The 16,434-nt window shown below is 35.3% G+C and overlaps 1 protein-coding gene across 5 annotated transcripts in view; it reads right to left on the reverse strand.

Moving 5' to 3' along the window:
- Nucleotides 1-16,434, reverse strand: part of RALGAPA1 (Ral GTPase activating protein catalytic subunit alpha 1) — a 314,150-nt gene that overhangs the window by 112,199 nt on the left and 185,517 nt on the right. For all 5 annotated transcript variants that reach the window (XM_044664768.1, XM_044664769.1, XM_044664766.1 and 2 more), the window contains 3 exons: nucleotides 15,126-15,184; nucleotides 11,711-11,819; nucleotides 10,402-10,512 (listed from right to left, as the gene is read on the reverse strand). In XM_044664768.1, coding sequence (XP_044520703.1) covers nucleotides 10,402-10,512; nucleotides 11,711-11,819; nucleotides 15,126-15,184 — 279 coding nt within the window. The remainder of the gene's footprint in view (nucleotides 1-10,401; nucleotides 10,513-11,710; nucleotides 11,820-15,125; nucleotides 15,185-16,434) is intronic.

Genomic DNA, 16,434 nt, shown 5'->3' on the forward strand with positions numbered 1-16,434 from the left:
CAGAATAAAGTCATAGAAACCACATTTAAAAATGTTTTTCATCTCTTATTTCTATGAATCTTATTCAAATATCAAGAGGATATCATCATTATATCTTTATTTTCAGGGCATGTTTAACTTTAAGTCAACTTACTTAGCAGATATACAGTAATGGAATCAGAAAGGAAATGACAAATATTTGTGTAGAAGTTTATATTATAATCTCTGACATGTATTTAATATTCAACAATTGATAATGAGCAATTCAAATCTAAATATTTAGCCATGATTCCAGAGAACTGAAGAAGAACAATGATTCCCATCTCATCACATAGAGATGATGAAATAACATACAGAATAAGAAATACATTTTTGACACGGACAATGTGGAAATTTGCTTTACTTGACTATGCTTATATGATATAAGAGTTCTTCATTTTCAGGCTATGTATTTTCTTTTCCTTTCTTAAGTGCATAGAAAGAGCAAGGAGGGGACAACATGGTCATATTTTAAGAAGGCCAATTTAACATCTGAAAGGGGAATGGACAAACGTGGGGATTGGCTTGAGGTAAGCAAACTGAATCAACAAGCAGGCTACTGCTAATAGCTCAAATGTGAATTAATGAAGACTTCCACAAAAGTGGTAGCACTATCAAGAGGACAAAAGGGGGCTTATACAAGCAATGTTATATAGGTAAAACAAAAGGACGTGCAACTGATTGGATATGGAGGATGAAAGAGTGAAAAACTGAGGATATTTGAGTTGTGGGCCTGTGTAATTTGGGAGGATAATGGTGTCCTCTCAAAGGTAATAGGGAAATTAGAAAGGTTCCTCTCTGGGGAAAAGATGATGAGTTTAGTTTTGGTCAGGTTGATTTTAAAAGGTATAAGGGGCACTGGATTCTAGATAGCTAATAGGAAGTTAACAGAGGACAAATAGATCTCACTCATTTATAGAAAGATGGCAATTACCTCTGTATAAAAATCAGCTCCATAGGAGTTGATGTGATAACCAAGTGAATATAAACGGAAAAAAGTATATATGTTTTTGTAGAAGGGTGAGGGGAACAACTAATGGGTATGACCTGGATAAAGATCCTGCAAACATGACAGAAAAGGAATATAAATAGAAGGAAAACCAGAAAGCAGCATTGTGTCACAAAAACCCAGAGACTAAGAGTATATCAAAGTGACTTTATAGTGACTAATAGCATCAAATACTGCAGAGAGGTTAAAAATGATGAGGATTGAGAAAAAGCCATTTACATTTGGCAATTAGTGATAATTGTCAACTTTTGAGAGAGTGTTTCAATGGATGAGGTCAAAAGCTATATTACAAAAAATTAAGAGAGGATAGAAAGTAGAAGTATACATGGCCTTCTCAAGGATGTTAGCTACAAAAGAGAGGAGATAGGATAACAGAAGAGATGCATGGATAAAATGAGGATCTTTTCAGGGTGAAAGAGATTTGGGCAATAAGGAAATAGCCAGAGAACAGGTAGAGATTAAAGATAATTCAGAAAGGAGCAATGATACAGAATCTAAACTGCTGCAGAATATAGGATAGAATCAAAATATAATTTATGCACACAGACTGGTCTGTTTTGACAAAAGAAGGGCCACCTTAGAATGTGATTGTAGAAGATAGTGGCAGAAGTCAAATGGAAGTGAGATGTGAAGGGGAAAAACTGGAGGTCTCTGTGAATAGCCTCGATTTTTTAATAAAGCAAAATATTCTACCAATATTTTCACTATTAGGGAAACCAGAAATTACATAAATTATAGATAAATGGGGAAATGGTTCCTTGAAGAGGCAAAAGAAATGATGGAATTAGTTTCTTCATGCATCTCAAAATAGGTAATTTCAATTCCAGGGATACTTGATCATCTTATTTTCCATTTTTCATTATGAGCATAAGCACAAAGATTATAAAAATAAGATTTGTGCAGCTTACATGCTAACATATGTCATAGTAGATAAAGTATCAGAGAAGTTCTGTGGAGAATTTAATAAAACTTCATATCAAATCAACATACAGCTTAACACTTGATGGCTTCAATGTAAAGCTGAACACAGGAAGACAAAGAAAAATATGTTGAAAAATGTATCAGGATTAAGAAACAAAAGAAGACAAACACAAGAAGTCTCATGTCCAAACATAATGAATACTTTTTTAAAAAGCAGAGTTGGGAGGTACTAGATAAGGTAAGTATGGAAAAACATCACCAAAAAACATCTGATTCTTCTAAAACACAAATGGTTACCTATGTGGGAATGATTTCTTAATCACTTCATTATACTACTGTATATCATCATACTACTGACTTCTTGAAGCAAAGCTCAAAATTAATACAAAATGAGGATTAAATTATGATGTAATATGCAACTGAGGCAATTCCAATCTGTAAAAAGGAATTCTTTATTCTTTTTCTCTAATTTAACAGAGGACTTGGAGGTCCTTTTACCATTGAGATGTGTAGGGATTAACCAACCCACAGTGACAGGAAGTAGAAACTATAAAGACAGGAAGGAGAAACTACAGTGACAAGAAGTGAGGTAGAAAGGAGGAAATAAAAGGGGTCAAACGTGGGTTGGTAGGCCTGTCAGTTGCAGACAGTTGGGGAATGGGGTGTCAGTTGCTGACAGGGCTGGCAGTTACAGGGAAGTTGGCTGCTGGGCGTGAGCTGGTCTTTGGGGGTTGGTGATTAGTTGATGGTTGGTGTTTAGTTGCTGGAATATAAAGGTGGGCCTGAGCTTAATGAGAGGGCTTTTAGCTTTAGCCTTTAGAGGGCTTTTTGGTTTGGGCTGCTAGATTTTTTCCTCTTCCTTGAACTTTTTGGAAGGTGGCTGGTCTTCATTGACAGACCTAATTGGGATTGGATTAAACACTGACTGAATTGATTTGGATTGGGTTGGAACTTTGTGGGGTGGTTGTTAGTTATAAGTAGGTATAGGCAGTTTTAGGTAGTAATTATCGGTAGTTATAGGATAGCTAGTTAGGTATTAGGAAATTTAAAGGGATATTAATTTACAATTCTACTATATTCTCATTAAAACTTAAGTTATTAATAGCTGCTCTTATTTTTGTCGAAACCCCTATTTTAACCCTTACAGACCTAATCCATTAAAATAAGTCTTTAATGTTGAAAAATGAAACTAATTCTAAGGAAATTTAATTGATGAAAATCAAGAACCAAAGGAGAATAGAAAAAGGAAAATCTGAAATCCAAAGTTGAGAATATAAGCTCATTTGTAAAAATTTCTAGGAGTTTAGTGGAATATTATGAACATTATCACCTCACCAAAATACAGTAGAAAGAAGACCAAGTTTAACCAATTAAGTAAGAACACTTGAAATGAAACTGGATGGAGGACAACAGACAAAAATGAGAAAAAGATGTGTCAGAATTTCTATAGTAATGAAAGTGGAGTAACCACATTTAAATTCTGATATCATAATTCCAGAAAAACCCCACAAGGAAGTTGAAATGGGTCTTAAAAAACAAAGATACAAAAAGTATCTGAACTAGACAAAAGTTTACAAAGAGATGAGATCCGTGTTTTTGGTAACAATTTTGATGAATCATTCTCAATTGGTGACTACAATACCACTTTTATAACTCTCATATTAAGTCAAAACCTAAATTTAATTGTTACAAGATGGAAGGTAAGAGTTTTAAATTTAAAAAAAGGAATAATTGTAATAATGGACATTCTGACTTTATAGTAATGAAGTATAATTAATGTATTTTTATCCACTTACCATGTAGAAAGGGAAGGGGTGTGTGTGTGTGTGTGTGTGTGTGTGTGTGTGTGTGTTGTGTGAATGGAATTAGCTCACCTTCATTCATTTGTGTAGACTTAGCCACGAGGAATAATGTCACCCCACACAACTTAGAATTAAGTGGGGAGGGGGAGGCTGTTACCCACATGTGATAATAAGTAACAAATTAGAAACAAGGGACTGCCCAAGGACAGTCCAAAACAGTTTCAAGGCTGCCATTTGTCCACTTGAAATTGGAGGTGGATGCAGGAAGTGATGAAAGATGCTATCTTTTAAATATGATGGTAACTTCCTATGGAGGAGTTGGCGTTTTGAACTTGGTGTAGAAAGATCTCTGGTGAGACCTCAGACTGCTGCCCTTTGAATTGTCACATGGGTGAGTTAGGCTGACTCTCTTTCTCTTCCCTTGGAGTTTCAAGCCTTAAGGAGGCCTCTCTTATTGGAGGAGGCCTTGTGGCTAGAAGCCTTGTTTAATTAACCTCTGTGCCTCTCTGCTGGGGCCTCTAAATACCTACCTCGGGTCCAGGCCAGAGTTTCTCTCTCTCAACTTCCCTATCTTCAACCTTCCTAACTGTAAATAAACCACCATAAAGGTCATCCTGACTTGGGTCTATTTTATTTTGAAACCAAGTTAATTTATTTCTTGCGACCATACCTTAAATATCTAGATTTCCCCTCTTATAGTTTGGCTGACCACATCGGTTTTTCATACCCTCAATCTTCCCAAATTTTCTTGACTTTTGTTACTATCCCCAAGTCAGCCTTCTTACAGCTTATTTTGGATCTGCGATTTACATAAAGCTGCCAGACAGGTAAGATCAAACATTTTCTTTCTTTCAGCCTTTAAAATACACTACAAAAGCAGCCAGTTTTAATCTTAGCTGCAGGGCCCTGAGACCTCAGCTGGGAAGACTGTTTCTACCACCCCCCCCCAACAAATAACCCAATTAGCTGACCCTAAGTTTCACCTGGGAAGGAATCCTATTTTTCAGTTGCCTTAAGACTGCTTTGTCTCTTAGCTAGCCCAGGGCCACATCTGAAAAAGCTTAGAAGCAGCTCTGCTCCACACCCAAAGCAGAAGGTACTGGAAAGCAGAAGATACTAGACTCAGCATATTAGTAGGGTCTTTTTAGGGAGAGTGAATTTTTAGGTTGAAATTAGGTCTTAGCCTTGTTTTACTCCTGGGAGTCTACTTTCTTTTCCAAACCCCATGTATCTCTAGTTTTTAAAATCTAAGTGAGAAGCAAAAGCCTGGGGCCAGCTAGAATTGAGTTGCCCTTTTGCCCAAAGAGGGAAGCACATGGTTTTAGCAGTTTTAGCCTCAGGGGGAAGGAGAAAAGAAACAGCTCCCTCAGATTTTTGAAACTGAACTTTTGAAGCTGCATAGAGTTTCAGCTACACCTTGTTGCCCCTCCTAAACTTAGTCTATGAAAGAAACTCAGCCTGCCTTGGGCTAGAGGCTTTGTCTAATCCTCCTAAACCTAATCTCTAGAAGTCAGCCTAGAACTACAGGCTTTGTTTTTCTGCAGGCCAGAAATAAATAGGATTAATTTGTGAAAGACAATAGATTCCACATCCAGTCCTCAAACAAGGAAAAACCTAGCCAATACCGCCATCTACTGACAAAAAATTACAGGCAACTTAACAATTAACTAAAAAATGTGGTTCAACCATTGAATGCCTTAGTGGATACCCGGGTCCAGACTTTCGATTACATAATCAAATTTGTAGAAATGACTTTTTTTTGCTGGTTAGTAATCCCACAGAATGTATTACAAGGGATATATCTTGCACTATATTTGGGTGTGCTTGTAATACTTATAGGTGGAGTTGTCTATCTTTACTTCTCCTGGAGAGACTTGAGAAATACCCTAGATATACTAGAGAAGCAAGTAAAAGATTTATCTCAGCCTCTCCAAGCACAACACACTTCCTGTCCAACCCAAATAAATGCCCTTTCTACTATACAACAACGCAGGGAACCACGAGCTTTGATTGAGTGTAACTCAAAACTAGACAATTTAGAGTTGAATATGGAGCAGATGCTGGTTTCTTTGGAAAGCCTTGAAAAGTGGCTTAAAAAACTCGTCTCCCCATATCTCATTATCTGAGTCTTTGTCCCACCCTGCCCCACAAAACTGCTTCAGTCACACCCTCCACTCAACCCATTGCTCTGGATACTGCCACACCCCCTATTTAACCCATCCCACAACCTGTCCCTACCTTTGTTCCAGCCCCTCCCCAATCCAACTCTTCCTCCTTTGCCTCAGTCCCTGACCCCTCCTCTTTTGTCTCAGTCCCTCCTCTACCTGCCCACTTCACTTCCCATTCTGCTCCTTCTACCTCTCATCCTTCTAACCTTCCCTACCCCCAACCTGTTCCCCTTAGCTTACCTACTCCTTCCCCTCCTCTTACCTACCCCATTGATCACTAGGCAGGGAGCCTAGAGGTAGGAACACAAAATGATGCAGCCCAAAGCCTATTTCCCTTACAGGAAGTACCCACCTTTAAAAAAGATGGGGTCTTGGTGCCTGTAAGACACCATACATGTGCATGTTAAGTATCTAAATTAACAGTCCGTTATATTTAAACAAAATACAGTTTTTCCACTTACATTTAATAATCAAATCTATTTTTGTAGCTGTCTTCTCTAAGATCCTGACTGCTATCTTTGTATTACATATAGAAACAATTTTACAATTCAGTTTCTCTCCTCCCTCCCTTCCCACAACCTGAGACAGTAAATAGTGTGATATAGATTATATCAGTGCTTTCATGCAATATATCCATGACAGAAGACACATATCACACATATAATAAAAAACTCATGAAGGAAATAGCCTAAAAAGTTTTACTCTAGTATCTTATTTTAATATTTACATTTTAAGAATCTTTAGCATATGCAATATATTGCTAGATTTTTCTTCCTAAATCACTCTACTACCCTCTTCCACTTTATAGGAAAATTAAGCACTTTCATAGTTATGATTATTAAATGTTTATTTCCCCTTCATTCTCTGGTGTTTTTTCTTTTCCTTGTTTCCTGTCTTTTGTTTAGAAAGCAGAAGGTTGTGGGACAAAAGTGTGCTCAGCAAGAATACATTCTGTGAGAACCTTTCCCCAGTCAACCCCCTTTCTCCTATTCTTCTCTTTCTCTCACTCAGATTTTAGTCACACTTACCCTTTCTTTTGTTCCTTCTACAGCTTCCTTCACCAATAATACTGTGGTGCTATGTAATCCTGAATTTCTTAGTATCTTAATTCATTCCAACTACTTGTAGTATTTTTTAACCAGGAAATTTGATTTTTCATTACAATGTTCCTGACCGTTTTCACTGGTGGGAGTGGGGATAATCTTTCAGGAGGTAATCAGTGTAATCTATTTTCCTTTTGGTCTCTTATTCTAACATGTCTAGACAGTTTTCCCTCATGAGTTCTTAAAATATGGTATCCAGGCTATTCCTTTGGTCATGCCTTTCAGGTACTTCAATGATTCTTAAATTAACTTTCCTTTATCAATATTCCAGGTCAGTTGTTTTGTATGTAAAATCTTACATTTCCTTCTATTATTTTTCTTTTGGTATTGTTTTAGTATTTCTTGTGATCCCTTATAATTATTCATTTCTGCTTGGTATATTTTAATTTTCAAAGAGTTCATTATTTAGATAAGATTTACAAACACCCATTAATATCAAGCAAACAGTAAATATTTATTAAATGCCTACTATATTGCCAGACACTAAGTGTTGGGGATATAAATACAAAAAAGGGAGTCTGTGCCCTCAATAAGATTATGTATTTTTAAAAAACCATTAAATTCCTTCTTAGAATCAATATTTTGATTTGATTGATTCCAAGGCAGAAGAGTGGCAAGGGCTAAACAATGGGGGTTAAGTGATTTGTCCAGGGTCATACAGCTAGGATGTGTCTGAGGCTAGATTTGAACCTAGGACCTCCTGTCTCTAGGTCTGGCTCTCAATCCACTGAGCCTCAGAGAGTATAATCTAATTGGGAAAGATAATACACAAAAGGAAGCTGAAAAGGGGTGGGGGAGGTACCCAACTGAGGGCATGGTATAAACTCAGAGAAGCCCAAAGTAATGCAATCATATGAGAAATGAGAAGATGTTTCTAAACTCCCTTCTTAAATGAAAGTTTTGGAGTCCATGCCTCCATCTTCCAATAGGAGGGTCAGAGAGTGGTAGATAGTGAAGAGGTGTAATACCAAGACTGATGGGATATTGTAGGATGATAATGTTTTCCCAATAATTGGCATCCTGGGGCATGGTGGAAAATTCAGAGAGGTCCCAAAGAAGTGCAGGAAGAGTTCAGGAGAGAAATGACAGAAATAACCATTTAATTTCTATTAAACTATTAATACTTATTCCAATTCTTTCTTCTAGTGCTCTCATTTAATTTATAATACAAATTTTAAAGTATTGATTCATTTCTTATAAGTATTCTAACTGATCTTGTGGACAAGCTGTGTTCTTCTTTGAAATTTTAGTCATAGGTGTTTTAGAGCTATTCTTTCCTTCTGAGATTGTGTCTTTTGTATCAAAGTATCATACTATCTTTTTTCTTTGCTCATTTATCTATCTTTAATTCTCAGATGGGGATTTTGTGGTATTGTGTACTTCTAATGGGACTGGTACCATTCTGGCCTATCATAACAGGGCTCTTGCCAACACAGTCACCCAGTGCTGAAAGCTCAAAGATCACAGGGATGGTTTGAGTTAGAGAGTTATAAACTTTCAGTGGTATGATCACTGCACCTCCCTGAGCTTCCCAGGCCCTACTATGGGCCTGGATAACACAAGTACAACTTGCCCCTCAGGGGGACACTTCAGTAGATAGAATGTTGGTAGGCCTAATTATGTTAGCTAACTGGAAAATTCAGCTGGTTCAGAGTGATAGAATGGCCAAGCTTACTCCTTATCTAAATCTACAACTTAGTCCAAGATCTGCTAAAGTGGTATTTCATAAGGCTGAGTATAAGATCCCTATCCACACATGTTTTACAGTTCCTGACCTGGTCACTAGCCTGTGTAAGAGTTTGGAGCAAGCCTACATGTTGGAATTCACTGATGGAACTTTGAGGAGGGAGAGAATGACAGTTGGCTTCAGTGCAAAGATTTGTGGGCAGGAACCAGTGAATTTTCTCTTGCTAGCTTTTGAGGGGTAGCAAGGAGGGAGGTTGAAATTTGGGGCTGCAGTACCTTCAAAAGCAAATCTGAAGAGTTTGCAAAGACTTTCAGCAATTACAACCCTTCGAATTCATTCTCAATCAATTCTTGACCATGTTTGAAGATATATTTAAAAAGTTCTACTGTTTGGCCAGGGGGCCTGGATTTTTGTGGGGGAGCCGGCCCCCGAGGGTCCACAAACTTGTCTTGAACATTACCTTACCATACTTCCTCTATAGTTAGCCATAATTATATTCTTAAGAGCATTTATTTGGGAGGAGAATTTAGGGACCCCCTGCACCCCTTTCCCTGACACCCTCTTCGTTTATTCCTCATTAATTGTTCCTGAAATAAATCCCTTGTTAGTTTTGTTCTAGTCAGTCCTGCGTAAATGAGTTGGGAGGGTGGCAGAACTTGTGGGTTGAAGGAGGAAGGAAAGCAGTTCTCCATTTTAAATTTGGGGATTGGGGAAGCTTTGTGTGGGTGTAGCTCAGCATGAACAACTTACCGGGCTTCCACTAGTTTCCTTCAATAGAGAACATCTCCCTACCCCAACACAACCATATTGGGGAACTCCAATTGTCAAGAATCCCCAAGTTGTCTTGGGTGGCTGTAGAGAAGTATTGGCCCTTATACTTTGACCAACAGGTTACCAAATTACACCCCAACTATCTCAAACCCCCCTTCTTACACCTGTGAGCCAAATTTGTTAGGTTGGGCTAGAAAAATGGCCCATAGGGGTTTCTCCGGTTTCTCCTTTGACTTATCCCCTCACCTCCAATTAAAAAAATCACATTTAGTTTCAGATGCTTCTTAGGTCAATATTGAAATAGTTTTGAGGGAAGCTGAGTTTCACTGCTCCCTCCCACTCCAACATTTTGGATCACCTCTACTTAAAATATTAAGTCTGGAAGACCATCTGTTTAGTTACAGAGAAGTTATAATGTACATTTGTAGGAGTGCCCACATGGAAATTTCACAATCCTTTGATTTCAGAATAAAAATTAATCTGGTCAAGGTTTTTTAAAAAATGGATTAAAAATTCTTATTCATCTTATTCTCATATAAATAATAGTGAAAAACTGTGAAATTCCTTTTTTCAATTCATTATTAACAAAAATTGCCATTAGGTATTTCAATATAGTAAGGATCTGTGATTTCAGGGTGGGAAATATACATAAAATATAACCCATTTAAAACTTAATAATCTTGGAAAACTTGCAGCTAATGGACATTACCTGAATTTTCCACAGATAAGAACAAGTTGTATTTAAAGTGGGATTTGAACTTAAGACTTCTGACTACAAATGACTTCTGACTTTTTCATTTTTATAGATAAGGTAGAATTAAATTGTATTCTCAAGATTATGCAATTCAAGGAAAACAAACTAAGAAGTTTCCTTATCTAAATATTTTCTAAGCCATTAAAAAGTAAATGAAAAATTACTTACTTGAATAATTTTCAAGGGGGAATCAGGCTGGTAAGTCTGAAGCCTCTGTACATATTGAATCAGCATATGAAGCATGTTGCAAGCCACATGAGCTACTGCTTTATTAGGAAACTGAAAAATGAAAAATGAATAATTTAAAGAATTTTTCATTTGTACACATATATGGATATTATTTAAAAATGTTTTTCGACTGCCATCTACTGATGACAGGCCATATATGCTCTGGAACTGAAATAATTTTAAAATTGGCAAGATTGATGTCAGTGCAAAAAAATATCCACAATGTGTTAAAATCAAAATATGAACTGCAGATAATGTACTCTTTTATGTTTACAGTCTTATCTATGATAATAGAAAAAAGAATTAACTTCTTCCATTCAATTAATTTTTTAAAGTATTAATTAAATCCTTAGCAATAGCTAAGATATTGGGGTATCATCAGAAATAATGAATTGAGAATAATATGAAGAACTAATGAATAGAGAATATAAATTTTTTAAATGGCAAAAACAAAACTATAGAGATTGAATACTATAAAATAATGGTTCCCTCAAAAAAGTGATGCTAAGATACTCCTCCCACCTTCCCAGACATTTACTTGCAGGGTAAGACATTATAGATGTAGAACACTGCATAAAGTGTCAGATTTTTTTGAGATATTAGTTATTATTGCTAAGCTTTTTTTCCTTCTTTATCATGGACACTCCAGTGGAGTAGTTGCAGGAGGGAAGCAGTGAGAAATTTAGATAATTTAAAAACAAAAAGCATTAATAAACATTTTTTAAAGTGGTCATTGCTATTCTCATTGACATTTTTTCTATTTGTGATCAAAATTTTCCCTGGCTACCATATGTATTCAACTAGATTGACCCAAATAGGAGTATACAAATTATATTTCATGTTCTTTTAATGGAAAGCCATTAATATTAATTTGGAATTGATATTAGAAAAAAAGAAAAGCATATAAAAAGGGGAACATGACAAAGTGTAAAGAAGAGGTTAAAAAAACAAAACTGATGTTTTACATGTATTTCAAATAGCTAGTTTCCACTGTGCCATCATTAACAAAGATTCTGGGCAAAAAGCAGAAGGTTAGAAAAGTAAAATGAAATTGGTCCTCAGAAATATACATTTTGATTATAAAAGTTGGAGTCACTGTTAATGGAGGAATTAGTATTGAAGAAATGAGAAAATGAAATTACTCTAAGTTCAAGTGATATATTTAAAAGGTATCTATAGGTGAAATTCTCTACCCAAATGACAAAAACAAAAACCCTGTGTTCTCTGAAGTCTTTGAAAAACTTCTCACCTTTAAGGAAACACAAATTACATTCAGAGCTTCCTTAATTTGAGGATGATGAGATTCGTGAACTAATTCTTCACAGATCCAAATGCCTAAACTACAAAGAGCAACACATCTGGAAAAAAAATAGGCAACAGGCCTTAGTATAAAAGTAGGTATGATTTTCAATAAAATATTATTACAAAAGAAATCAGAGCATATGTAGTACAGATTGAGTTATTATACATTACATACACTAGAAATTATGTTGGTAAATATAAGTAATACATTTTTGTCATTAATTGCATTAAATTGATACTTGTAAAAAAATGAGCAGATTGATAAACTATATAAAGACAATATTGCCCGCCTCCCCATGTAATAATAGTAACTTGATATAGAAGTTATTTTGTATCTAGCCTGAAATGCGATGTCAGGGCAGACAGACATATCTGTATGTCTAATAGACATAGGGTAATGAATAAATAAAAGTAAACATTTTCTTTTATGGCATTTAATAAAACAGGACTGTAGACTATTATCCTAAGACAGAGACTAGGAAAATCAAGAGGGATATTGTTTTCTCGTCTATATAATGAGCGTGTTGAACTAGATGATCACCAAGATCCCTTCCAGATACAACATTGTATAATTCAATACTTAAAGGAGTTATGGGAAAGAACAGGAGAATGCTTGTACTATCTCTACAGTGTTCTGTATACCCTCCAACAGAGAGAATGGTATTTTAGGATTTTCTCAGCCTGACTCACTTTAAATCTGGCACTGATTCTAAACTCAGATTAAAAGCTAGTGTGGGGAAACTGGATGGGATAATCTATCCTTCCCTCAACTGCATTTAAAAGAAGTTGTGTTTTATTCATAGTTTTTGCCTCCAGAAAACCATAATTTTGAGGTTTTTGAACTCTGGCCCCTTAAATTTTGTTAAATGAGTTTTCTAATAGTCTAAAACTGAGAATTGTGAAAAAAAGGAGAGTTCTTTGGGGAGGCATATTTTAGCAATTATCCAAGAAAATACTACAGAATTCATCTTCAAATAAACATACCTTTTGGCCTATTTCTACATTTTATTTTTTAAAATTCCTGTTTATCCCTTCACTTCCAAAAACACTATACTGGCTACTTTAATCAGTATAGCATGACACTCTTATTTTCAGGGCATGTACCTCACATTGAGCAATGCGTTTTGAGAAGCAAGGTAGTAAAGTGGATCAATTTTTTTTGTTTGTTTCTTTGATCTGTAGTTGGGAAGACCTGAATTCAAATTTCGCTTTTGGGTACTTACTAGCTGTGTGACTAAGGAATTCACCTAACCTATCTGAGCCTCAGTTTCCTCATCTGTAAAATTAGGAGATTGGATTCAATGACCTCTAAAGTTTTTTCCAGTTTTTACTCTATGACTCTATAAATTTATGAAAAATTCACTGAGTATTTATCATGTATGAGGCTAGGTATGCAAGGAACAAAAAGGAAAATAGTCCTTTGGCCTTAAGGAACTTAAAATTTCACTGAGAGATTTAATACATAAACAAAAAAAGTACATCAATGAATATTTTAGGTTGCAGGAGCACTAACACAGGCAGACCCTTGATGAAAGATAACAGTTTCCATAAAAATAAGAAGGAAGTACATTCCAAACTCAAATGAAAATTTATTCCAAAGCAGGAGATAGAAAACTAAGATTGAGGAATAGAAAGTAGGCCAGTTTGGCTGGAATGTACAGTATTAGATGTACGCTTTCTGGTAGGTAATCTGGAATCAGATTATAAGGGCTTCAAAAGTTAAGAGAAGGGGAAGTTTGTATTTTATCCTGGAAGCAAGAGAAAACTGTTAGAGATTTAAGTAGAGTAATAATGGTCAAGGCTGTATTTTAGAAACATTATTCCCAAGCAGCTATGCAGAGGATGAATTAAAGAGCAATACCACTATTAGGTTTATTTCCCAAGGTGATCAAGGAAACTATGTTCAAAATATTTATAGCAGCTCTCTTTGTGGTATCAAAGAACTAATTACAAATTGAAGGGATGCTGATTAGTTGGAGAATGGCTAAACAAGTTGTGGCATATGATTGTGATAGAATACTACTGTGCCATAAGAAAGGACAAGCAAATTAATTTTTTAAAAATTATGGAAAGGGGGCAGCTGGGTAGAGTGAGAGTCAGGCCTAGAGACAGGAGGTCCTAGGTTCAAACCCGGCCTCAGCCACTTCCCAGCTGTGTGACCCTGGGCAAGTCACTTGACCCCCATTGCCCACCCTTACCACTCTTCCACCTATGAGACAATACACCGAAGTACAAGGGTTAAAAAAAAAATTATGGAAAGACCTACATGAAATTATGAGCTGTGAAACAAACAGAACCAAGAAAACATTTAATATAACAACAGAAATATTGATGAAGAATGACTTGTGTGTGTCCATTCCCAGAGAAAGAATTGATAAATAGAAATAAGACATAGTTTTATATATACAAATATTTTTGTCAAATGACACCTTCTTTAATGGAGAGAAGGAAGGAAGGCAGGAGTTAAATGGATATTCAAATGTTAACAAATGAATTAATTTTTTAAAAGGGAGGAGGCTGAAGGCCAGGAGATCAACTAGAAGACTACAACAACAATTCAGTTAAGATGTAATTATGGCATTAAGTTGAATAGGGCATTAAGAGGTGAGTGACTATATGAAGGGAACAATACAAGAGATATAGCAGAGGTAGAATAAAAAAAATCTTAGCAATTAACTGCATACTGGAAGATGAGGGTAGTGAGAGATGATTACAAAAGAAATTATGAAGTTTGTAGGAGTGGGTATTATCAAGAGATAGATTATGGATAGAGCCCAGGTGAAGATTTAGCACTGGGGTTTGTGAGGGCTGGATATTCAAGTTTGAGAGTAATCTGAAGGAAGCTCATGGAAGTTAATGAGAATACTGAAAGAAGAGATGTCCCATAATAGGCCTTGGGACATTCATAGTTAGGACACAGGATATGGACAAGGGACATTAAAAAAGAAGAAAATTTGGGGATATTTTATTAAGGTAAATTAATTACAGTATTATATTCTTATATGACATATAATATCTACATCTATATGAATATAATTATTCAAATAGATTTATATAGATTCATCTTAGATAAAAATTTTCAACCCAATCAAAACAAAGTTGATATTTTAAAAACTTGTAAAGAATTAGAATTTTAAAATGCTCCAAGGATTTATAATCTAATAAATAACCAAAATTAATTCTTTAACTCTATCAGGTTTCAAATATAGATAAAAATTAGTAGTGAAATAAGTGTTCACAATCAATTTAAAATGTAGGCTGGCTACTATGAAATATTTCAGATTATAATGAGTCAACTTCAAAATGAATAAATTGGAGTCTTCAAAATGAATAATTCTTAATTTAGTAACTCTCTGACTGACCTTGCAGGACCGGAGGGTTCATCTCTTGCTGAACTTAACATAGTTTTGATTATGAGTTCCTAAAACAAAGGAAAAAATGGTTAAGTGATAGAAAATGAACATATTTTATTGCTAATGAGCATTCATATCAGTCACATATATAACGTTATTATAGAAATGACTAGCTCTCATTACAAATACATTACAAATAATGAATGCACTTATAGGTTCTTATTTTTGACAACTTATATTTTGACAACGATGGTCCATAGATATTTGTTTGGACAATTAACATTTCTATTCAATTCTATTAATCCATTTCTCAATTTTTTGGCTTAGTACCAGCAGTGCAAGTCCATCTTTAACAACATTTCTGACTAGCACCAATGCCCATAAATAAATCCAGTTATTTTACTCATATAACAGGTATATAAGTGATGAGTTAGTTTACTATATAATTTAAAATTTTTTCCAATTCAATGAAAACTCCCCCTTGAAAATTTTATTTGGGATTTTCCTGTAAATATTAGGTAAATATTAGGAATTCTTTACATTATTGATTTCCACATATTTCATGTCTCACTGCCTTTAAGTCAGACTTTTTACTTCAAAAAAAAAATCAAAAATATCACAGAGAGCAATGGAGTACGGCAGATGTGAGTAGATGGCAATGTATAACTAATTACATAGTTCAAAGAAAAGTAACAAAATATTTAATCAAATGATTTTATAAAAGAAAGAAAAAATTGGCTGGTTATGTGGCAAGAGATGTTGGGTGATCAGTAAGAGTGCTTCACTTGCTTGTGATGTTAGCAGAAATCAAGAAAAGGGTATAGGGGTGGGGCATGCAAAAAAAAAAAAAAAACACCACCAAAAAACGTCCTCAAGTGTGGTGGAAAAGGGGAACAGAGCAGCCCTCTCCATGCCACCCCAGCACCTGTGCTATGTCTTCGTCAACATGAGTATATAAATATTAACTTTAAATGTGAGAACCTTTTCCAGTGAATGAACATAATACTGGAAGAAAGAATCATATCAATCAAGGTCTATTAGAACATTAACACTATAGAATTCTGTAGCCTTTCCATTTGCTCAAATACATTTTCCTTTCCAGGTTTCTTAGGGATCCAATTATACATTTCAAAGTTCTTACTCAACTCCAGTCTTTTTGTCATTTATTCCATTAAAGATCCATTTTTTAGCTGGAAAGATTAAACACAGATTTTCAGAGTACATCATTCTTGGTTGAAAACTTTTATTTTTTGTCTTTTGGAATATTATATTCCATGATGTTTTCTAGCTCATAGGAAAAGCTGCCAAATCTTGTATG

Source organism: Gracilinanus agilis, chromosome 2, assembly GCF_016433145.1.
Source record: "Gracilinanus agilis isolate LMUSP501 chromosome 2, AgileGrace, whole genome shotgun sequence".
Lineage (NCBI taxonomy): Eukaryota > Metazoa > Chordata > Mammalia > Didelphimorphia > Didelphidae > Gracilinanus > Gracilinanus agilis.